At 36.4% G+C, this 24,243-nt stretch overlaps 1 protein-coding gene across 1 annotated transcript in view; it reads left to right on the plus strand.

Annotated features, from left to right (window-relative positions):
• Nucleotides 1-24,243, plus strand: part of IFIH1 (interferon induced with helicase C domain 1) — a 93,686-nt gene that overhangs the window by 62,717 nt on the left and 6,726 nt on the right. The window contains exons 6-12 of the mRNA XM_006879359.1: nt 1,062-1,272; nt 4,449-4,666; nt 5,804-5,920; nt 9,248-9,371; nt 10,134-10,412; nt 10,774-11,033; nt 15,142-15,291. Of these exons, the coding sequence (XP_006879421.1) occupies nt 1,062-1,272; nt 4,449-4,666; nt 5,804-5,920; nt 9,248-9,371; nt 10,134-10,412; nt 10,774-11,033; nt 15,142-15,291 (1,359 nt within the window). The remainder of the gene's footprint in view (nt 1-1,061; nt 1,273-4,448; nt 4,667-5,803; nt 5,921-9,247; nt 9,372-10,133; nt 10,413-10,773; nt 11,034-15,141; nt 15,292-24,243) is intronic.

The raw sequence follows: 24,243 nt of genomic DNA on the forward strand, positions 1-24,243 counted from the left end.
TGTTCCTTTGGGATTGCAACACAGGTACTTACCACTAAGCCACCAGTTACAGAAATAAAATGAGCACTCTTTGGTGCTTTCCCTTTGAACTATTTCTGCCAATTCTATTTGCCACACTGTACACTCTCAGGATTTTCCTGTGTTGTGTGGCAAAGTCGAACTGCCTCAAGGGTGTCTCAGACAGTAAATTTGAAAAAGAAGCTGATAGTCCCATCTTTCTCCCACAGAATGACTTGAACCACTGATCTTTTGGTCAGTAGCCACGTGCTTTAACCACTACACCATCAGGACTCCTTTCCATTGTCCTGGTTTTTCCTAGGGTATAACATTCCAGTCTGCCTGACTATTCATTTTCCCTCATTCAAGATGTGTTCTGGTAATGTATAATATTGAGGCTTCAACCCAGGACCATCGTTAGAAATTACAAATACTTAGAGCAAACTGAAATGGATCAAAGTTTTTATTTTTGTTTTCTTTTTCCCCGGTGAAATCTATGCCAGCAGTTTTTTCATATTCATCCTTTAGCCAATGCCTCAACTTCTCATTCTTAGTTTCCTGCTTCCTCCAGTCCTCTAGGTATTTTGCTTCTGGCCTTTCTCCTTGGGGATTTGTTCTACACAAGACTGAAAAGACTTTCTTTGAGCTCTGGTGGCCAAGTGGCAAGAAGCTGTGTTGCAATCCCAAAGGCACACAGTTCGAATCTACCAGCTGCTCTGTGGGAGAAAGATGAGCAATTTCCTCCCGTGTGATTAGCTGCCTCTGAAAACCTGCAAGAAGGTCAAAGATGGGTTGGTTCTGACTCTACAGTATGCAACAACATTACATTTATAATATTTCATTTGGAATTAATAACCTTTCATAGTTCAACCCTTCACTAAAAATTGATTTTCTTTTCTTTTTTTTTTAAATGTTCGCTGCCAAATAAACTGATGAATCAATGGATAGTTTGATGTTTCATAAGCTAATGATATACACTTGTAGGCCTTTGATAAATAGTAGTTTTGTATTGACTGTTATTTTTTTTTTTCCTTAACTTTCAAAAACCTGGACTTTTTTTAAAGGTACCTTTAGTTGAACAGCTCTTCCGCAAAGAGTTTGAACCATATTTGAAGAAATGTTATCGTACTATTGGATTAAGTGGTGATACTCAACTGAAAATATCATTTCCAAATCTTGTGAAAACCCATGATGTTATTATCTGTACAGCTCAAATTCTTGAAAATTCTCTCCTAAATTCAGAAAAAGGAGAAGATGCTGGTGTTGAATTGTCAGGTTGGTTGCAGTGTTTCTGTTTCTAAAATCTAATTAGTAATCATATTAAAAATAGTATTAACAATTGTAGTAAATAAAGGATATTGATTTTAAAAAAGCAAATAAGTCTTACTTTAGATTATCTTATATTACTTTTAAAAACCCTGTTCTATGCCTTAGGGAAAATGAACAAAAAATGGATAATAAGTTTTTAATTAGAAAATGTTAATTCTAATAAACAAAAAATATTGTGAATTATTGCAAATTTAAAAAAAAACACAACACAGATAGTGACTTTGCACACAGACCTTACCTGATGAACTGCACAGGAATCAGATTACATAGACAATACTTAGAGAAGCTCAAGATAAGAATTCAAAACCAGGCCAGGTGCTGACTATGTGACAGCCCATCAATTTTTCATTGCAAGTTCAAGTTGAAGCTAGAGAAAATGAAAACAAGTCTACAAGAATAAAAATATGACCCTGATTCTATCTCATCTGAAATGAAAAATCATCTCCAGAATAGATTTGAGGCATTGAATACTAATGATCAAAGAGCAAATGAGTTATGGGTACATATCAAAGATGCCACCTGTAAAGAGAGGTTATTACAAAGAAAGAGGAGAAATAAAATATAAAAATGGATGTCAGAAAAGACTTTAAAAATTGCACTGAAGCATCAAGAAGCTAAAACAAAGGGGGAAGACTGAAGTAGAAAAAATGAACAGAAGATTTCAAATGGTAACTTGAGAAGACAAAGCAAAGTATCATATGGAATGTATAAAGAGAGAGAGTGAGAGAATATAAAGAGAGGAATTCATTCCACATCGCACAAGCTGAGAGAACTAAAAAACAATTTCAAGCCTTGAGTTGCAATGCTCAGAGATTCTATGGGCAATAACTTTAATAATAGAGGATGTATCAAAAGAAGATAAAAAGAATACACAGAGTCACTGTACCAAAAAGAATTGATTGACACTGAAAAATTTCAGGAAGTACTATATGAACAAGAGCCAATTATAATGAAGAAGAAGTATGAGCAGCAATGAAAGCACTGGCAAAAAATAAGGCACTAGAAATTATTGCAATGCTAACTGACATGTTTCAACTAACAGATGCAGCCTTGGACCTGCACACCAGTCTATACCAGCTGCCTGATCAACTGGCAGAGATCTATATATTTGGTCCCATTTGCAAGAAAGGTGATACAACAAATGTGGAAATTATCAACCAATATAATTAATATCATGTTGTTGTTGTTAAGTGCCGTTGAGTCGCAGGCGACTCATAGCGGCCCTATGAAGGAGAGTCCTCGACGCTTGGGTGCCTTTCATCCTCTCTCCAGGTTCATAGGGTTTCTGGAGGCAAGCTATTGTGGAAGTGGATGCCACTCCTCCTTCTACAATTAATATCATAGGTAAGCAAAATATTTCTGAAAATAGAAAAAAACAAAACAAAACCAGAAACCCAACACTAGAACAGTACCTAGACAGAGAAGTGTCAGAAGCTCAAGTTGGATTGAGAAGAGGCTGTGGCACCAAGGATATAATTGCTGATGTCTGATGGACCTTACCTGAAAGCAGAGAATACAAGGAAAAAAAGTCCATTTGTGTTTTATTGACTATACAAAGCTATTTGATTATATGGATCATAACAAACTATGGCTAATACTGAGAAGAACAGAAAACCCACAGCACTTAACTTTGCTCATATGAAACTTATACCTACACCAAGAAGCTATTGTCTAAACAAAGCAAAGGAACACTGCATGGTTTAAAATCAGTAAAGATGTGCATAAGAATTGTATCCTTTCTTAATACCTATTCAATACATATATTGAGAAAATAATTTGAGAGATTGGACTCTATGAAAAAGATTGGCATCACAATCAGAGGAAGACATCAATAACCTACATTAATAAATGGCATCGTTTTCCTTGGTGAAAGTGAGAAGGACTCAAAACACTTGCTGCAGAGAATTTAAAACTAAAACCTTCAATAGGAATTGATTCTCTACATCAAGAAGATGAAAATTCTCATCATTGGTCCAATAAGCAACATCATGATTAAAGTTGCCAACAATTTTATCTTACTTGAATTCACTTGAATTCACAATCAAGACCCTTGCTACCAGTGATCAGGAAATGTATCATGTTGGGCAAGTCTGCTGTTAGGGACCTCTCTGAATTATTGAGACATAATGATGTCAGTTTGAAGACTAAATTGTGCCCCATTCAAGTAATTTGTCTTTTTAATCACTTGCTATGCATCTTAGCGTTGAATTGATGCCTTTGCGTTTTGGTGTTGGAGAAGAGTGTTGAATATTCCATAGACTTTCAAAGGAACACACAAATATGTCTTAGAAAAATGCAGCTAGAGTGCTGGACGTTATAGGCAAGAATGGAAAGCTTCATCTCACATCCTTTGGGCATGTTAGGAGGGTCTATTTCCTGGAAAGGGACATCGTACTTGGATAAATGGAGAGTCATTGAAAGAGAGGAAGACCCTCAACAAGGTGGATTGACACAGTGACTAAAGCACTGTGCTCAAGGGTGTCCGAGAGGATGAGGATGGCACAGATCAGTTATTTATAGAGTCACTATAGGCCGTGCTCAAATCAGGAGTATCTAACAGTAACAATGACGACAACTTCTTGGTTCTGGATGCTGTAAAGTTCTTAATTTGACCTTTGGGACCTTAATATATTTTTCTTTTAGAATAAAAATAGTATCCTTTCTGTTTTGTGGAGGTGAGGAAATAAGAAAGAGAGGAAGAAGAGCAATAATTACAGTAATTAAAAGCAATGTTAAAACAAGGGAGCATTAACCCTCCTTATATAGTATGACTTGTACTGCTAGATAGAAAATTAGCACATATCAATTTAAAATGAAATATTTTTATTAAGAACAAAAGTATAGTCCTCAGAGTTATTAGAAATTTTTAACTTTATACAGTTTTTGAAACTCATCTTTTAAGAGGGCGTGATATCTAGCAGGGATATTTCCATGATGAATCTACGTCCATGAAAGCATGTGCAAGTTCCTAGGACAGTTAGACTTTCTTCCTAAAAGTGATGAAGAGCTGTGGCAGAGTCCAGCTCAAGAAAAACCATCCCAGCTCAATTTGCTAAAAGACTTCTTTCACTGTCGTTTGTCGGTATGGGCAAATAAATAAACCATTTGAATTTTCCTTTAAGACTTTTCGCTTCTCATCATTGATGAATGCCATCACACCATCAAAGAAGCCGTCTATAATAACATCATGAGGCGTTATTTGACCCAGAAGTTGAAAAACAACATTCACAGGAAGGAAAACAAACCAGTATTTCCTTTACCTCAGATACTAGGACTAACAGCTTCACCTGGTGTTGGAGGAGCCAAAAAGCAAGCCAAGGCTGAGGAACATATTTTAAAAGTAAGTCATTGACTTTATGTATAACCCTACAGTCAAAACTGAAACAAACACCGATGATTCTGGAATTTTTAATTTACGTTTCGTACAAATGTTGTGAAGTATACAGAAGAAAAGCATTCTGTGATCATTCATGAATTAAATGATTACTAGTTGCTCTAAAGTAAGATGCTTCATCTTCAACAAAAGTGTTATTGTACCTTAATAAGTAACTCTGGCACAAAGTAGTAACACAAAAATAAAATAATAGGTTCTTTTCAACAGCTACTCTGAGTGTTAATGCTCTATTTGATGTAGAAAGATGTATGAACTATATCTCGTTTTCATACATTCTATTATTCTATGAATTTCAAAATTAGATCCTTCCCCCCCGAACCCCCACATGTCTTTTCTGTTTTAAATGATCCTCAGATTCAGGGTAAGGCAAATTTAATATGATGATGCCATACTAAATTCAATGACAGAAGCAGAGCTAGAAGAAGCAAAGATTAAAATCCTACTTTTCAGCTGCCCCTAAATAGCAGTACCAAAGTGCTGCTGTTGGTCTCAAATGTGACTCAGAGTAACTGAGAAATATTCCACCACCAAGGCAATTGCATTTACAAGTCTACTCCTTCAAGTTGCCTCACTGATAATCATGTAGAATAGGTAAAGTATTCAGAGGTTTGATTATTGGCTCCAAGATTGTATTACTTGAATTAAGGACTAGCTTTGATGTGGAGTCAGTCAGCTGTGCATTTGCCATCCTGTGTATTTGTCATTCATATATAGAATAAAGGGTTTAAGATGACAATGTGATTCATGATGTCACAAATACCTATAATGTGGCTTTAATGATATCATTATAAGATGGTATCATAAGAATGTAATATCTTTCTCTCTGCCTGCCACTACAAATAGCAATTGGGTTTTCTAGATGAAAGGCAGAATTTCAGAAAAGAGAAGAAAGTAATGATTTTTTAAAAAGTATGCTCTGATTTGATTTAGGAGTTCTTCTAGTAATGTAAACTGTTATTAGTTAAGTAGATATATGATAAACAATAGTAAAATGTTATAGTCAGTAAATAATGCTCAGTCTCCTTTGAATAAGTTAAACTGGAAAAGTAATTTTAATTTTGGAAATATATTTTTTTTATCTAGATATGTGCCAATCTTGACTCATTTACCATTAAAACTGTGAAAGAAAATATTGATGAACTCAGAGGCCACATAAAGGAACCATACAAAAAGTTTGTAATTGCAGATGTCACCAGAGAAGTATGTATTAAAAATTATATATTTCTTTGATTTTTTAATATGTGCTACCAACTCCATTGGTACAGTGGTTGTGTCAAGCCATCTTTGTTTTCACACTGGATCTTTCCCATTTCCTTTACCCCCTCCACCCATCAAATTGTGTGACCCTATGATTAACACCCCTTCCTCCTGTCCAACCTCACTGCTCTGCTCCACTCTTCTCCCTTTTGTTGGTGGGATTGTCAAATGGTACAACCACGCTGAAAAGGCAGTTTGGTGTTTCCTCAGAAAGCTGAACATAGAAATTCCATATGACCCAGCTCGTCTGCTACTTGGAATATACTCCAAGCAAATGAGAATTGAGGCAAAATGGAAACTTGTACACCAAAATTCAGAGTAGATATTCACGATCGCTAGGACATGGAAACAGCTTACATGTCCAACCACAATCCAATGGATTGAGAAATTATGGTACATTCACATGATGGAATACTATGCAGCATGCAGGAGCAATCATTTTGTAAATCACTATGTAACTTGGGAAAGACTGGAAAGCATTATGCTAAGTGAACTAATAAGTCCTATAAGGACAAATCCATCTTATTAAGGGTCTTCCTCTCTTTTTTTGACCCTCTCTACCTTCCCAGACTGTAGTCTTTTTCCTAGGACTAGCCTCTTTTTGACAACATGCCTAAAGTATGTGAGATAAAGTTTCGTCATTCTTGCCTCTAAAGAGCATCCTGGTTGTACTTCACCTAAGACAGACGTGACTGTCCATTTAGCAGCTCATGAAATACTCAGTATTCCTCTTCAACACTACAATTCAAAGGCATTGATTCTCTTTCTGTCACCCTTCTTCATTGTCCAATTTCAGATGCATAGGGAACAACTGCAAATACCATGGCTTGGATCAGACATCTATTAGTCTGTATACTAACATTGCTGTTCGTTAGTGTTTTAGAGAGGTCCTTGACAAATTTTCCCAGTATAACATGTCTTTTTATTTCTATTTCATACTGATCACCTAAAAACATTATCATAAAATTTTATCAAGAAACCAAGTTATGATTTTATGCTGAAACTGAGAAGGACCTGAAGCACTTGCTGCAGAAGGTCAGGGATTGCAGCCTTCGATATGGATTGAAGCTCATATCAAGAAAACAAAGATTCTCACCACTGGGCTGATTGGCAGCATCATGATAGACGGTGAAGAGACTGAGATTGTTAACAGCTTTAGTTTGCTTGGGTCCACAATCAAGACTCTTGGCACAAGCAGCTAGGAAATGAAAAGACATATTGTGATGGGAAAGTCTGCTGTTAAAGACCTCTCTGAAGTACTGTATAGTCTGGAGACAAAGGAGTGTCTGATACAGTTCATGATCTTTGCAGTCATTTACTATGTGTCAGCTGCACAATGACTAGGGATGTTAGAAGAAGAATTGGTAATTTGAGCTGTAGTGTTGGAGAAGAGTAATGTATATACCATGGATTGTTCATCTTAGAAAGATTAAACCAGTCTGCTCCTTGGAGGCAAGGATTCTGAAGTTCCATCTGACATACTCTGTACATGTTGCAAGAAGGGACCAGTCCTTAGAAAGGGAAATCATGCTTGGGAAGGAACAGCACAGGAGAGGAAGACCCTTGATGAGATGGATTGATTCAGTGACTGGGGTAATGTCAGGGAATGTAGGTGTGTCAAAGACAGTGAGATTGGCACAGGATAGAGCAGGGTTTAGGGTGGTTGTATATAGGGTTGCATGAGTAGCAGGTGACTCAACTGTAACAACAAGAACAACATTGCTATTGACAGTAAAGCCCTGTACTGTGTTCTAAACTTCTTTTAATTTTATGCCTTATATGAAATATAGTAATTATTTAGAGTCAGCAATTATTTGACTGCATATGAATCATGGAGAAAAGTGAGAATTGTACAGCATAACTAGAAGGATTGCCATACTTCTTTTCACCCTTTTCAATTTTTTTATATTCTTGGTGAATTCCAAGATTGCTTTTCTGACATAACACACTACCAAAATAAAAAACATTTTGTTGCTACCAGATTATGGTTGGCAATGATAATGAGAATCCTATCTAATTTGCATATTTGCATATTTACTTTCTGAGGAAAACAGTGACATGGTAAAGAAATGAAATATTTACTTTAATGGGGCTTTTGCAATGAATAATTTCTCAGAATACAAACAACAACTGAGAGTCAACTTGGACATTATGACTAGTACATTTTGTCTTTATTTTTTGTTTCATGAAATTTTTAAGGTATGATTAATTTCCACTGTTTATACTGATTATAACTTTAGTCCTTGAAATACATTACATAAAGGCATTAGATTTAATTATATAAAGTAAATACTGTAGATGATATTGTATTTGACATATAAGAGGCACTGGTGACTAACCTCCAACAATAATTTTTTTTTTTAATTTGGAAAAGAGAACTATATATTTCAATGGCACCAGCACATTTGAATATACTCTATTCATCCATATGTTTTGTTACTCACTTGTTTTTATGTTATTAGTTTATATGTGTGCTTCTATTCATAGTCATAAAAAAGTCATATTTTCAGGACATTTCTTAAAAAGAATATGTTATACTACTCTTTAATTTTTTCAGTGAATAATTCTTTGGCATATAACATGCATACAGAAAAATACAAAATCATAAGAAAAAAAAAGAGAGAATTGACTTTTAATAAACTGAGAACACCTATATAACCAAAATTCAGATCAAGAAATAGGACATAACCTACACCTGAGAAGTGCCAGTTTGACTCCTGCTAGTCCCCATCTGCAAAATAAGATCAGTGTCCTGGCTTCTAACACCAAGACTGAGCTTTGCCTTGTGAATTTTATGTAAATGGAATCATGTAGTATGTATTTCCTGAAGTGAACTTTGTTCAGAGTGCTACCTCTCAACTTTTAATTTTTGTAAAAATAAAACTCAAGTAGGTTCTTCAAAGAAATAGTTATTGAGTTAGATTTAGCTGTTACAAATAATTACAACATTAATATGTTTTTCACATTATCTTTGATATTCAACTTTGTGTCATCATTCATTTAGCTTTAATTTTTGAAACTTAAATTGGAATTCACACCAGGAATAGAAGGATACAGATATGGCTTGAAGGTAGAGGTAAAAGCTGATAAATATCAATGAACAAAGAGGTTGTCAAAGATTAATTGTTTTAGTCTTTGGACAAATATTCTGAATCAAATTTACTGTAACATGGAAATTGTTCTTAAAAATATAGTGGTGGTTCATTAACAATGTGCTCATGTAAAAACTTTGCATGCTTATATAAAAACAAGGGTGTAATTTATTTTTAGGATCCATTTAAAGAAAAACTTCTAGAAATAATGACAAAGATTCAAATATTTTGCCAAATGAATCTAAGGTCAGATTTTGGAACTCAACCCTACGAACAATGGGCCATTCAAATGGAAAAAGAAGGTAATTTTGGTTTGACTCAACACTTATTTTTGTCCATGTTTGTGCCAAAATTTCAGATGGCTGTATCACATATTTCCAAGCATATTGAAAGCAAATGAAATCTCAGATAAAAGATCTATGTTCTAAGTAGGACAAGAAAAAACATGCCCCAGTTCCTTATCTAGGAAAAGCATCCATTTTGGTTTATCTTTAGCCATTGGCTTATTGCAGGTTGAAAATGCTAAGATAAATATTAACAGTTATGTTTCCAAAGGCAAACTCTCCTAAAATGTTTTTCATGTTTTTCTTAGCCAGAGTGACTCAAGTATGTGTTCTTGGTGATGCACAATTTGAACAAATGTAAGGGGTGGAAATTTGCTTTTTGTTAGTGTTAACAGCACATTTTGAACCTCATGTAGCCCATTTCAAAATCAAAGTGAAACAGATTTTAGAGACAGTATTACAAGCATAGCACAAAAGATGAAGTACCTTGGTGCTAACCAAAAGTTTTGGCAATTTTAATCTACTTAGAGACCCTTTCAAAGGAAGAACTCCTTGTCTACTTCTGAAAGGTTACTGTCATTGACAATACTGTGGTGAACAATTCCTTTCTGTATGGGAATAGAGTGAAACAAATAGGACTGCTGTGAGGCAGAATTAACTGAATCTACACTGGCTTTGCTTTAGATCATAAACATATTCACATCCACAGAACTCTTTTAGGAACTGTGTTGTTCACTCATCCCCTCACTACTCACCATACTTTTATTTATTTTTTCATAGCTGCAAGAGAAGGAAACCGTAAAGACCGTGTTTGTGCAGAGCATTTGAGAAAGTACAATGAGGCTCTGCAAATTAATGACACAATCCGAATGATTGATGCTTTTAATCACCTTGAAACTTTCTATACTGATGAAAGACAAAAGAAGTTTGGCATTTCAGAAGATGATAGTGATGAGAGTGGGGACAGTGCCGATGAGGACGGCAACAAAAATGAGGATAAAAAGAAGAAACCTTTGAAATTGGATGAGACGGATATCTTTCTCATTGATTTATTTTTTGGTAAGAATCAATATAATTATTTTTCTCTAGGTCTATAGCATTCACCTCTTTTGAATAAACCTATTGCTTCTCATAAGACCCCCAAGTCCCTATTAAAATATTATTTTGAAAGAAGAAATTCCACTTGCACTGAACCTATTACAACCAGGTTAGTCATGAGCCAGCTATATGATCACAACTGATAATTTATCATATGCATTTATTTTAAATGATTGCAGTGAATTTCTTTCTAAAATGAGCCTTGTAATTTAGATAATAACAAAAGATAAACTGCCATGAGCAAATATCAATGCATCATTAAGAAAACATCATGTGCAACTACGTGATTGTTTTGCTAATTTTGACTAATTGTTTCTTAAAGACAACAGGAAAAAATTGAAAAACCTGGCTGAAAACCCAGATCATGAAAATGAAAAGCTGATGCAATTAAGAAACACCATAATGGAGCAGTATACTAGGAATGAGGGGTCGGCAAGGGGGATAATTTTCACAAAAACACGACACAGCGCGTTTGCCCTTTCCCAGTGGATTACTGAAAATGACAAGTTTGCAGAAGTGGGAGTGAAAGCCCACCATTTGATTGGAGCTGGGCACAGCAGCGAGTTCAAGCCCATGACACAGGTATAAACGTTCTGTAGACTCTTTCTTTTTAATGATGTTGTTGGTTGCTGTCATCTCCAACTCATGGTGACTGTGCAAAACAGAGTAAAGTGTCTAATCCTGTGCCAACTTCATAATTCTTGGCATAGTTGCGTCCATTATTGAGACTCCTCCCCACTTGTATTTTTAGTGCCTTCCAATTTAGTGGTCTTATCTTCCATCAATATATTGGATATTTAGCTGTTAGTATTTGTCAGATTTTCATTGATTGGTTTTCAAAAGTACATCACCAGATCTTACTTCTTATCGTCTTTTATTCTAAGAGTTCTGCTGACACTTGTCCACCATTTAAAATGCTGGTAGATATCTTCCAGCACCATAACCTTCTGCCTTCGAGTCATTCTGACTCACAATAAACGTGTAAGTATTTATAGGAGGAGACTGCCCATCTTATTCCTGAAGACGTATTAATGAATTCTTATTCATGAGTTCAAGCCACCACCCTTCCATGTAACAGCCTGACAAGTTATTTACTAATCCACTAGGCACATCATGTAACAGTAAGATAGATTGATGGATGGATTTGGATCGAAATGATGAACCGTGCATCAATTCTTTGTTGAAAGAAGTGCATCCAGAGAGCTCTATAAAATCAGTGATGGGGAGACTCTGACTCACGTGCTTTGGGCAGATTATCAGGAGACCAGTATCTGGAAAAGGACATCTTATTATATTAGCAAAGAGAGGCTCATTGAAAAAAGAGGAAGATTCTCCATGAGATCGTTTGATAAAGTTCCTGGCACAATGGACTCGTGTAACACACATATTACAAGATTGGTGCAGGATCAACAGAGTTTTGTTCTGTGCTCCATACAGTCACTGTGAGTCAGAGCCATCTGGTTGGCTCTTAACCACAACTGTCCTGAAAAGAATGAGTATAAAATACTTGTTCTTGAAAGAAAATGTGAGAGTTTTAAAAATTTAATTTTTTATAATAGCTTTTTAAAAAAATGTTATGTTGATTTGTTTACAAAGTTTATATACATTGTTTTACACTATTCTTCATTCATATTGCGTTTCTTACAATCATTTCCATGCATAATGTTTTATAAGATTAATTACCATCTTATCCATCATTTTTCCGTTTCCTCACCTCCTCCCTCTATCCACCAAACTGGGCAACCCTATGGTTTAATTCTATGAACCATATTAATTTTCAGTACTATTAACAGCAATTTGGTTTTTTTCACAGTAAATACTCATTGTACCATCCCATTTTCATGAATTGGTTGAAAATAATTGATATGCTTTTAATATTACAAACAAATTTACATAAAATATACTCTTTTTTTCTAATTAACCTACAAAACATGAAATGCCTGTTAAATTTTTTAAAAAGTCATTCATTCTATTTTTATTTCATCTAAGTGTTTAATGATAAATTTAATTTTTTGTGACTTGATGGAAACTTTAGAAAGCAATTTAATTTTTATTTAATCTTTCATTCAGCATTTTGTTCAATAATATCAATTTCAGTACTCACAATGTACTCTCTTTTTCCAATTCATCTCTAATTCTGATTTCAGTTCATCATAAGGATTTAATCTGTGGTATTTGATACCTTAAGTATTGGCCTACTGTTGTTATTATACACTGTAGAGGAACTGACTTATAGCTGACCCTTCAGTGGGTTTTCAGAGGCAGTAAATTGCACAGAAGGAGATTATTCATCCTTCTCCTGTGGAGCATCTGGTGGATTTGAACCAAGTGCCTTTGGGATTGCAGTGCAACTACTTGCCACTAAACCACCAGAGCTCCCTAGGCATTGACCTAGGAATAAATTTTTTACGTACTTGGATAAACTTTCTAAATATCTCTTAAAGAAACATTTCCCATTTCAGAAACAAAACAGAAATATTCACAGAATTATAAAATCAGCATCCCCTCCCCACAACTTAGTGTGTTATGCTGTTGTTGTTAGTTGCCCTCAAGTGGTCCCACCCCATGATAACCTCATATATGTAGAGTAAAACTGCTTAATAGGGTTATGGAAGTGGTGACCATGCTGTGTTTCAAATGATAAATGGAATTAATTTAAATGCATGTGGAGATTTTTTAAAATAATTTCTGTATTACTCAGTAGGGTTTTTTAAAGTTGTCTCAAGCATGTATTAGTAGTAAAGACATTAACTTCCTTTCATAATGAGTGTACTTCCTCCTTTTTTTAATTAAGTATTGTGGTTTTTTGGTTGTGTGTGTGTGTGTGTGCGTGTGTGTGCACGTGTACCATCAAATTAGATCTAATTGGTACAGAAGGATATTGTCCCTCCTTCTCAAGCACAGCATCTGGTGGATTTGAACCGTGTACCCCTGGGATTGCAGTGCAATCAATCTTGCCACTAGGCCACTAGAGCTCCCTACTTCCTCCTTTTTGATGAGCACATTTTATATCACATTTCCATTTTGCCCTAGCTTTTAGGAAGCTCACAGGAAAAAAAAAAAATCACAGTTCCCTTGCAGCAATTGTGTTAATCACTGTAAGTGATACTTCTGTCTTTCCCCGTTTTCAAATTCTATTCTATTCTAGTCTAGTCTAGTCTATTCTAGTCTAGTCTAGTCTAGTCTGGTCTAGTCTCTTTATTTACTACTGTATGTGGCCCCAGACCTTCTTTGAAATAAAAGGTGGGATAAAAATTAAAAGTATGTTTCCAAGATCCCATCCTATCTTGAGGCTACAGGACAAATTCCCTTCCTCATGACCCAAAGCCCTACTTTGTAAACTGACATGAATTTACACATTAAGAGTTTTTACAAACTAGGAGTGAAGCATCTATTTGATGTGATTTGAGATCCTTTGAATTAACATACTGAAAGTAGCTAATAAAAACCTTAGCAAGGTTTTTTTTTCCTCTAAAAGTGACAGCAGGGAGGTGAGATTAACAGGGATGATTCCAGAAGGGCTTATGGCAGGGCTACTCCAGCAATTAGGGGCTGATACAAATTCATCTACAGGACCTCTACAAAGAAGATGTAGAGCTTAGGGAAATTCACTGTTGATCTAGTATTTTTTTTATTTACTATAACTAAAATTGAAACCTACTGGGGTCAGGTAGATTCAGACTATGTTGACTATTAGGTTTTGGAGGCTGGAAATCTAAATAGGAAGAGACTGCTTTATCTCTCTCTTGGAGCGGCTGGTGGGTTCAAACATCTAAACTTCTGATTAGCTGATCAACCTACTTTGCCACCATGACACCTTTATTTAATATAAGAGGACCCACAATAGGCCCTAAAGACTGAGTGGGACAATAGCTTTGTTAAGAGTGGTTATGAAAATGGAACTGTACTGGCCATATCAGGCTGTTTCTGCTCATGTTTTATTCTCCAGATGCAAGTGCCTGAGTGCCTATTTTAATTTGTTTATTTACATCAGTTTTCAGAATACATACACTTTTTATTTACTATATTGTTAGCATTTTTTACCACCGATTGTTTTACTCATATAACTTAAAAATAGTTTTGTTCAAAATCAGTCAGTCAGCTAGTGTTTTTAGTTTCTCTTGTGTACTTCCAGAGCTATTCTATTTCTTGTTAAATGTCTCTTAATGTGACCAAGTGTGGCAAACCATGTACATTTTCTCTGTGATTTATAATTCAATAATCTGTAAAATTTTATTTTGTTGTCACCTAGAACATGTAGCTACCCTATGAACAACAGATCAAAATCTTGCCCTATTCAGTGCTTCCTCATGATCTTAGCCTTTGAATATTAAAGATTTTGAAGTTAATGTAGTGGGGGAAAGCTTTTCATTGCTGTCTCATCTCCTCGCTTTCTTCCTCCCATGTTGCCTATCAGTTTATTTCCTTGGCATGAATGATGGTCTTCCAATCTCCAGACTGGAGGATGGAAATATTTTTGTTATTGTGTGATAATCCCAGATTGGAAATCAAATGCTGTCTCACCAGTAGGCCTTTGCTCAGTGCCAAAAAACAGATGGCAGCCAACCCACATCTGATCTAATCCTTTGATTTACACTGACCAGTTGCAATTTATTATTTTGTCTCCTAATTAGAAGAATTTTAATGTGTTTAGTCTTACAAAATTTAATTTATTAAAATGTTTCTACAGAATGAACAAAAAGAAGTCATTAGTAAATTTCGCACTGGAAAAATAAATCTGCTTATCGCCACCACAGTAGCAGAAGAAGGTCTGGACATCAAAGAATGCAATATTGTCATCCGCTATGGTCTCGTTACTAATGAAATAGCCATGGTCCAGGTACATTCAGATGCTTTTAATATGCCATTTTTAAACTTTCTTATTATATTTAATTGCTTTGTTTTCAATTAGGGCTTTGAAACATGGTCCCTTGCATTTCAGTCATGGCCAGTTAAGCGAAGCTGAAATGTACCAGACTTGTAAAATATAGGTATATCAGAATGGAAAAAGGTATGGCCAACACTCTGCTAGAAACTTAATCTCCCCTCTAAAAAACAAGGGTGGTGTGTGTTACATAGCCAACAAATTTCTTGATCAGCGAGTCCTAACCAAGGGTGCCAAAATCAGATGGCTGACAACTCTGTCTCAGTGTGTGTGGCTCTTCATAATGCTGAAAGTCATTTAATTCTCCACATTAGGCTCCTGAAAGAGTTCACTCTGCCTTGTCCTGGTCTCCCATTCCAGGACACCAACTTTTCATGTTCCCCATTCTACTTATTGCACCAAAAACACCAAAATTCCAAATTCAAGGAGGTTCCAGCTTTGCTGCATTAGCCGTGACTGAAAGTGTTTCAACCAGTTCAAAGCCCTGTTTAAAATGAAAGCGGAGGAGGGGGGAATTACACATATATATATATATATATATATATATATATATATATATTCAGTTTTTAAAATATCTTTTTCCTATTAAAAGAGCAGTTGTGAAAATTCTATACTGTTGTTTTGTGGTGGTGGTGTTTATCTCTACTCAAAAGTGGTGTTGGTTTTAATTTTTGTTTCGTTGTTCTGTTTTTTTTAAATTATTTTTTGTGATTCCTTTCCGGGCCTTCATGTAAGGATTATGTTGACTTTATAGAATGAAGTACGAATTGTTTCTTATTTTTATGTGTTCTGGTAAGTTTGAGTAAAAATGGTGTCAGCACTACTTTGAATGTTTAGCAGAACTCTTCAGTGAAGCCATTTTGGCCCAAGCTGGGTTTTGGGCAAAGAGGGTTTTGGGGTTTTTTTAAACAACATCTTCAAATTATTATTTGGTTGTAGGTCTATTTAGGTTTTTTATCTCTGTTTGTGTTAGCCTAGTAGTGTTTTTATGGAAATGTATCCATCTCTTTTAGCTTTTCAAATGTGTTACAGAACAACTCTTGATAATAGTCTCTTATGATTCTTTTATGTCAATGGGTTCTCTTGTGATCTCTTACTTTCCTTTGGTGTTTTTGATATCTTTCCATTTTTACCCCTTTATCTATTTATCTGGAGACTAAGGTGTGCCTGATACCGGCCATGGTCTTTGCAATCAGTTGTTATGCGTCAGAGAGTTGGACAATAACTAGGGAGGATAGAAGGAGAATTGATGCCTTTGAGCTGTGGTGCTGGAGAAGAGTATTGAATGTACCATAGATTGCTAAGAAAATAAACAGGTTCATCTTGGAGAGGGTTAAACCAGGCTACTCCTTGGAGGCAAGGATTCTGAGGCTTCATCTGACATACTTTGGACATGTTGCAAGGCGGGACCAGTCCTTGAAGGGACATCATGCTTGGGAGGGTGGAGGTACAGCACAGGAGGGGAAGACCCTCTATGAGGTGGATTGATTCAGTGACTGGGGTAATCGGGGTAGGTGTGTTGGAGACAGTGAGATTGGCATAGGATAGAGCAGGATTTAGTGCTGTTGTACATAGGGTCGCTATGAGTCACAAGCAACTCAATGGCACATAACAACAACAACAACATCTATTTGAACAGTATATTTTCAATTTTATTGACTTTCTCAAAATATCATATCTGGTTTGGTTGATTCTTTTTATTGTTTTTCTATTTTCTGTTTATTTCTGCTCTGACCTTTATTGTGTATTTTCTTCTCATGACTATGGACTACTTTTATTACTCCTTTTCTCTTTGTTCAAGTTGTACAGTTAAAGTATTGATTTGAACCCTTTCGTCTTGATTTGGGCCCTTTCTTCTTTGATGTGTGTCTATTGCTGTAAATAGTCGTCCGAGCATCAAGGTTTTGGCATGTTGTATTTTCATCCTCTTTGAGTCCAATATTTCTAAAATGCTATTGTTAATTTCTTCTATTACCCAATAATTTTTAAGTTAGGTATCATTCAGTTTCCATGTATTTAATTTTTCCCTTATTCTTTCTATTACTGATTTCTAATTGTATAAGATTATGCTCAGAGAAGTTGTGTTACATTATTTTGATGTTCTTGATTGAACATGCTGAGTCTTACTTTGTGTCTAGAATATGGTCTATTCTGGAGAATGATCTACGTGTGTTAGAAAAGAATGTGTACTGTGCTGCTATTGTATTTGGGTGGTGATTTCTATATATGTCTTTGAGATCAAGTTGATTGTTACTTAGTTCTTCTGTATCTTTATTGAGTTTCTTTCTAGTTATTCTGTTCTTTATCAAATGTGGTATGTTAAAGTCTGTTACACCTTACTTATTTACTTTCTCTTTCTCCACATTTCACATTTATGACAACAGTGAAAAATCTACTGTCTGACTGTTGTACACATTAACGATGTGACAGACATAGCAGCAATGGGTGTGGAGTAGAATGAGATCTTCCAGAAGCTGGGCCATAATACCCTGCCTCTCCTTCCTACTAGCAAAGGGGCTGTGCCCCACTACCCTGTGAGGTTGGCCTCCTCTGTGTCCATGGACCATGAGTGGACATGTCCAGAAGTGGGTATCTATTTTTAGTTCCTTTGCAGTCTGATATCCTGCCACTCTAAAAGGCTCTAAGTTGAAAAGAGAGGAACAAAAAGGCATTGAGAAAGGTTTTTAGAAGACTTGTGAGTGAATTTAACACCATCCCAAAGTGAGCTGAGCTGAGCAGGAGGCCTCTACTATAGTATGACCCAATGCTCTTCCATTTCTCTCATAGGGCTAAAGGGCAAGCAGGTTCCAGGTCATGAAGACAAGGCTTACAGGGAGACAAGGGAGCCCTAGGTGCAGCTTCGCTTGGGAAGCTCTGACCCAGCACTGGAAACAGGGAAGAGGTTAAGCCTGTGGGCTTTGCAATCACACAGCCTGGCTTTATCCTCCTCCCCTACAGAGGAATCACCATACCTGGACTTGTAATAGCACTACAATAGAAAGCTTAGCTCTCTTGTTATTGTGATTATCACAGAGAATCAGGCAAATGGATGATCTGAAAAAAGAAAAAAAAAAATCTCCCAGTTTTGCATACTGCAATTCTTTGCACAACAACCCAATCTTTGGAACTTAATAATGTCAATAAATGAGTGGTTGCATTATTGTAGCACTAACTTTCTCTTCAGTTCTGTTGGATTTTGTTTTATATATTATGGAGATCTGTCATTGGGTTAATTAGTATTATTATTGGTACATCATCTTAGATGAACTGATCCTTTTATCATAGTCTCTGTAAATTTTCATTAAAATTAATAACAATAAAAATAGGGGGAAAGTTTTATTGGTATCCTTGTTCTGTTTTGTTTACTCCTTGTATAATGTTTTCCCCATCCTTTTGATTTTTAACCTATTTAAGTGTTTGTGCTAGTATGTGTCTCTTATAGGCATAAAATTGGATAAACATGCATTAGAATTGATTACTGTCTATCTCTTGACTGTACCTTTTGCACTCGATTTGATTAACTGTAGATGTGAATTCATTGCTGTCATTTTGTTAATTTTTTGGTGTAATGTTAACAATTTGTTTCTCTTCATTTTCTCTTAAATTGAGTGCTTATTATATATGTATTTTGTTTATTATTGATGCTTTGAGCTGTGGTACTGGAGAAGAATTTTGAATGGCCTGCCAAAAAACAAACAGATATTTTTTTGAGAAGGTGCAGCCAGAGTGCTCTGTGGAGGCAGTGATGGTAAAGCTTTGTCTCACATACTTTGAGCATATTGCAAGAAGCTTTTCCTTGGAAAAGGACATCATGCTTGGGAAAGTAGAGAGCTGGTGAAGGAAATGAAGACCTTCCATGAGACAGATTGACTCAGTGGGCCCATTATATCAGAAATTGTGAGGATGGCACAGGATAGGACAGAGTTCAGATCTGTTGTTTATAGGGTCTGTATGGATCACACTCTACTTGATGACACCTAACAATAGTAACAACATCAGTTGTTGATGGTTTGTATTTACTGCATCTTTTGTTTTCTTCTTAATTTTGGTGAGTTGTGTGTACCCTTGATTATGAACGAAAACATAGCCAGTCCTTCATGAGTTTTCAGGGGTTGTAAATTGCACAAGAGGAGATTGTCCATCTTTCTTCCAAGAAGCAACTGGTGGATTCAAACCACTTGCCTTTAGATTGACAGTGCAATTAGATTTAGTAATTTTCTGTGTAGTGACTAAAGGTTTACATTCATCCTTTTATATTTAAAACAGTCTATTTATTATAGCTTAAAATTGTCTTATCTTCCACTCCATATGACAATTCCATATTTTCAAATCTTTGATGTCACCACTGTTTACAGGTTAGCACCTCTTGTAGCCTGTAATCAGTTTTTTAGTTTTATTTCATTTTTATAAAACTTTACCCTGGCTTGGGTAATAGCTGTTATGTATCTTTATCTCAACTTGTTGTCTTAATGTCTTTGGTTCTCTATCTGAAGAATTTCCCTTGGTATTTCTTATAAGACTGTTGTTGTTGTTATATGCCATTGAGTCGCTTGTGATTCATGATGACACTATGTACAGGAGCCCTAAACACCGTTTTATCCTGTGCCAACCTCGCCATCTCAAACACACTCATTTCCACCACTCGAATCACAGAATCGATCCATCTCATCGAGGGTCTTCCTCTCCTGCACCATCCCTCCACTCTCCCAAACATGATGTCCCTCTCCAAGGACCAGTCCCTCCTTGCAACATGCCCAAAGTATGTCAGACGAAGCTTCAGAACCCTTGACTCCAGGGAACATTCTGGCTTCACTCTCTCCAGGACAAACCTGTTTGTTCTCCTAGCAGACCATGGTATATTCAACACTCTTCTCCAGGACCACAACTCAAAGGCATCAATTCTCCTTCTATCATCCCTATTCACTGTCCAACTCTCTGATGCATAGCACATAATGTGAAGACTATAACCTGGGTCAGGCACACCTTAGTCTCCAGCCTGGCGTCATTGCTCTTCTGTACTCTTGAGAGGTCCCTCACAGCTGACTTTCCCAATGCAATTCATCTCCTGATTTTCTCGCTGCTATTACCAAGAGTGTTGACTATGGAACCAAGTAAACTAAAATTGTTAACTATCTCAATCTCTTCACCACCCATACTGATGCTGCCAATTGGTCCAGTGGTGGGAATCTTTGTTTTCTTGATGTTGAGCTTCAATCCATATTGAAGGCTGCAGTACTTGACTTTCTGCAGCAAGCGCTTCAGGTCCTCCTCAGTTTCAGCAAGCAGGGTTGTGTCATCCACATAACACAGATTGTTGATGACTCTTCCACCAATCCTGATGCCACATTCCTCCTCATACAGCCCCACATCTCAGATGATCTGTTCAGCATACAGATTGAAAAGGTATGGAGACAGAATACATCCCTGACGGACCCCCTTCTTGATTTTGAACCATGTAGTTTCTCCTTGTTCTGTTCTGACGACCGCCTCTTGGTCCAAGTATAGGTTTTGCATTAGCACAATCAAATGTTCTGGGATTCTCATTCTTCTCAGAGTCAAAAGCCTTTGCATAGTCAATGTAGCACAGATAGACATTCCTCTGGTACTCTCTGCTTTCTGCCAAGATCCATCTATCATTAGCAATAATATGCCTAGTACCACGACCTCTTCTAAATCCAGCCTGCACATCTGGCAGTTCTCTGTTGACATATTGTTCCAATGGTTTTTGGATAATTTTCATCAGAATCTTGCCTGCATATGATATTAATGATATTGTTTGGTAATTTCCACACTCTGTTGGGTCACCTTTCTTTGGAATGGGAAAAAATATCTATCTTTTCCAGTCAGTGGGCCAGCTGGCTTTTCTCCAGATTTCTTGGCACAACTTAATGAGCACATCCAGGGCAGCGTCTGCTTGTTGAAATAAATCAATTGGTATGCTATCAACTCCAAGAGCCTTGTTTTTTGCCAATTCCTTCGTAGCAACTTGAACTTCCTCCTTCATTAACATAGGTTCTTGCTCGTATGTTATTTCCTGAAATTCCTCTATGTCAGCCAATTTCTTTTGATACAGTGACTCTGTGTACTCCTTCCATCTTCTTTTGATGCTTCCTGGATCATTTAACATTCTACCCAACTACCCTCAAATATTGCCACCCGAGGCTTAAATTTGTTTTTTAACTCCTTCAGCTTAAGAAATGCTGAGCAAGTCCAGCCCTTTTGATTTTCTGACTTCAGCTCTCTGCACATTTCATTATAGTATCTTGCTTTGTTGTCCCAAGCTGCCTTTTGAAATTTTCTGTTCAGCTCTTTGATTTCTTGGTTTCTTCCCTTAGCTTTGGCTGCTTGCTGCTCTAATGCAATACTCAGAGTTTTATCTGACATCCATCTTGGTCTTTTCATCTTTTTCAGCCTTTGTAATGATCTTTTGCATTCTTCATGGACGATTTTCTTGATATCCTCCCAGAGCTTATTTGGTCTATGTTCATTGGTGCTCAAGGCCTCAAACCTGCTCCTGAGATGGTTTTGAAATTCGAGTGGGACAGACTTAAGGTCACATTTTGGTTCCTGTAGACTTGATTTGATTTTCCTCAACTTCAGCTTGAAAGATTATAAAACTAGTCTGATTTTTACAAATCCCTTTAATTTCAGTTTATTTGGAAATATCTTCATTTTGCCATTGTTTTTGAAATAAATTTTTTCTCTATTTTGCTAACTTATTTGAAGCATCTTAACCACCTTTTTTAATGTGATTTGTTATTGCCTGCTGTTTCTTCGACACTGAAGTGTTATTTATATATTTATTAATTGAGTGTATGTCATACTGTTTGTCCTTTTCCTTTTTATATGCTTTGTTTTATTTGCTTGGTATATCAGTGCAGACAGAGCCAGCAAGATCACTAATCATTGAAATGGTGGTACATTCAGTAACTGCTGCACTTGTGTGCCACCCACCTTAATGGACATAGACCACTGCTAGTGGGTATAGACCTTGTCTCTGTTTCCTGGCCTCCTCCCTACTCTATGGTCTCCAGGAATTCCTGAACCTTTCTATACTTGTCCTTCTTAGGTCTGGTTTATGTCCTGCTCTCCTTTCTTCACATCAGATTTCTCTCTAGTTTTTCTATCCCTTAATGAGAATTCTGTGAAATTGGCTTCTTGTTTATCTCAGGCAAAATCCTGCACATGGAGATTCCAGATAAGTACACTGCTGATCTGGATGTCAGGGTATCTCCAATCCGTTGTTTTTCACTCTGTTTTCTTTCTAGACCTTATGTGACCTGTTCCTTCACTGTTATCTAGGTCTGTTTTACTTCAGGTCTCAGATATTTGCTGGTATGTCTGACTGAATCACTATCTCGAGATTTTCTTTGAACTCTATGATTTCTTAATTTTCCTCCTTTATTCTTTAATCTTTTCTTTATATTTGAATCTTTTTCATGATAAAATGTAGGAGGATAAAAGTCTGCGTACTACTTTTCAATCAAGTTTTATTCAATGTCTCACCCACACAATGTTGACTGCATTATTGGTTTTGTTTGTTTTTCTACACCATTTGTTGTTTACAGGTATGTTGAATAATGTATCTAACATTTTTACAAAATTAAAGGTTCTCTTAAAGGAAACAAAACACTTTTAATGGCATTCTCAAGTAAAAAAGAAAGCCATTGAAGAATGAAATTACTAGATAACCCACAAATCAGGAAGTAATTGTATTTCTAGAGTTGACTTTCAAGTTAATGACTTTTTACAAAGAACGCATTGTTCCTGAGAATAATAATAGTTGATAGTTAGACTCCTGAGGAAGCCCACAAAGTTTTCTGTTACTCCAACGGACCTCAGTATCACTTCACTAGTGTTGCTGCTTTTACGTACAACAGATCTGAATCCTCTCCTGTCCTGTGGCATCCTTACCATCTCTGATACACTTAAGCCCATTGCTGCAGTCACCATGCCAATCCATCTCGATGGCTGTCTTCCTCTCTTTCTCTAATCCTCTACCCTTCCAAGCATGATATTTTTCATGGAATAGCCTCTCCTAGCAACAAGTCCAAAGTATGAGAAATAAAGCTTTCTCATCTTTGCCTCTGAGGAGCACTCCAGCTTCACCTTTTCCAAGACATATGTGTTCCTTCTTTTGGCTGTCCATGGCATGTTCAGTACTGTTTTCCAACACCACAGTTCAAAGGCATCAATAATATTTCTGCCTTCCTTATTCATTGTCTAATTCTCAACTACATAGTAGGTAATTGAAAAGATCTGAATCAGGCACACCTTAGTCTTCAAACTGACCTTATTCCTCTGCAGTATCTTGGAATGTCCCTGACAGAGGACTTGCCCAAAGAAACACAGCTCTTAGTTCCCGCAAACACTTTCTTAATAGACTTATAAAAATTTATCACCATGATGATCATGTTTGCGTGGGAAAATGTACTTAGAAATCCAAAGCAGGATGCCAGGAAAAGAGCTGCATTCATAGTTATTCAATGTAAAAAATGGCCCCTTTTCTTCCTTCATCACTCTTGTTAGGCAGGAGGAGTGACAGTTCTCTGGTTCAAGTCTCTGATGATAGAACACATGGTTTGAGAGAGGAGTTGCCATTAATTACCATCGAGTCATTTCTGATAGCGGCTCTCTCTAATAGAGATCCCATGTGTGCAGAGTAGAAGAGCTTGATAACGTTGTCAAGGCTGTGCTTTTTTAGAAACAGAGAGCCACGTCTGTCTTCTGAACTGCCTTTGAGTAGGTTCAAATATCTAGCCTTTCTAATAGTAGTCAGTTGATTAGAGATTTACATCACCCAAGGGCCTGTGGGATATTTTACTGACGCAAAAATGTTAGACAGGACAGTATTGCATTTCTGAGACTTGGAAGGCTGGCATGGGCATCTGAACATCATCTCTGTAG

Source organism: Elephantulus edwardii, unplaced genomic scaffold (assembly GCF_000299155.1).
Source record: "Elephantulus edwardii isolate Elephantulus edwardi_28Jun2011 unplaced genomic scaffold, EleEdw1.0 scaffold00003, whole genome shotgun sequence".
NCBI lineage: Eukaryota > Metazoa > Chordata > Mammalia > Macroscelidea > Macroscelididae > Elephantulus > Elephantulus edwardii.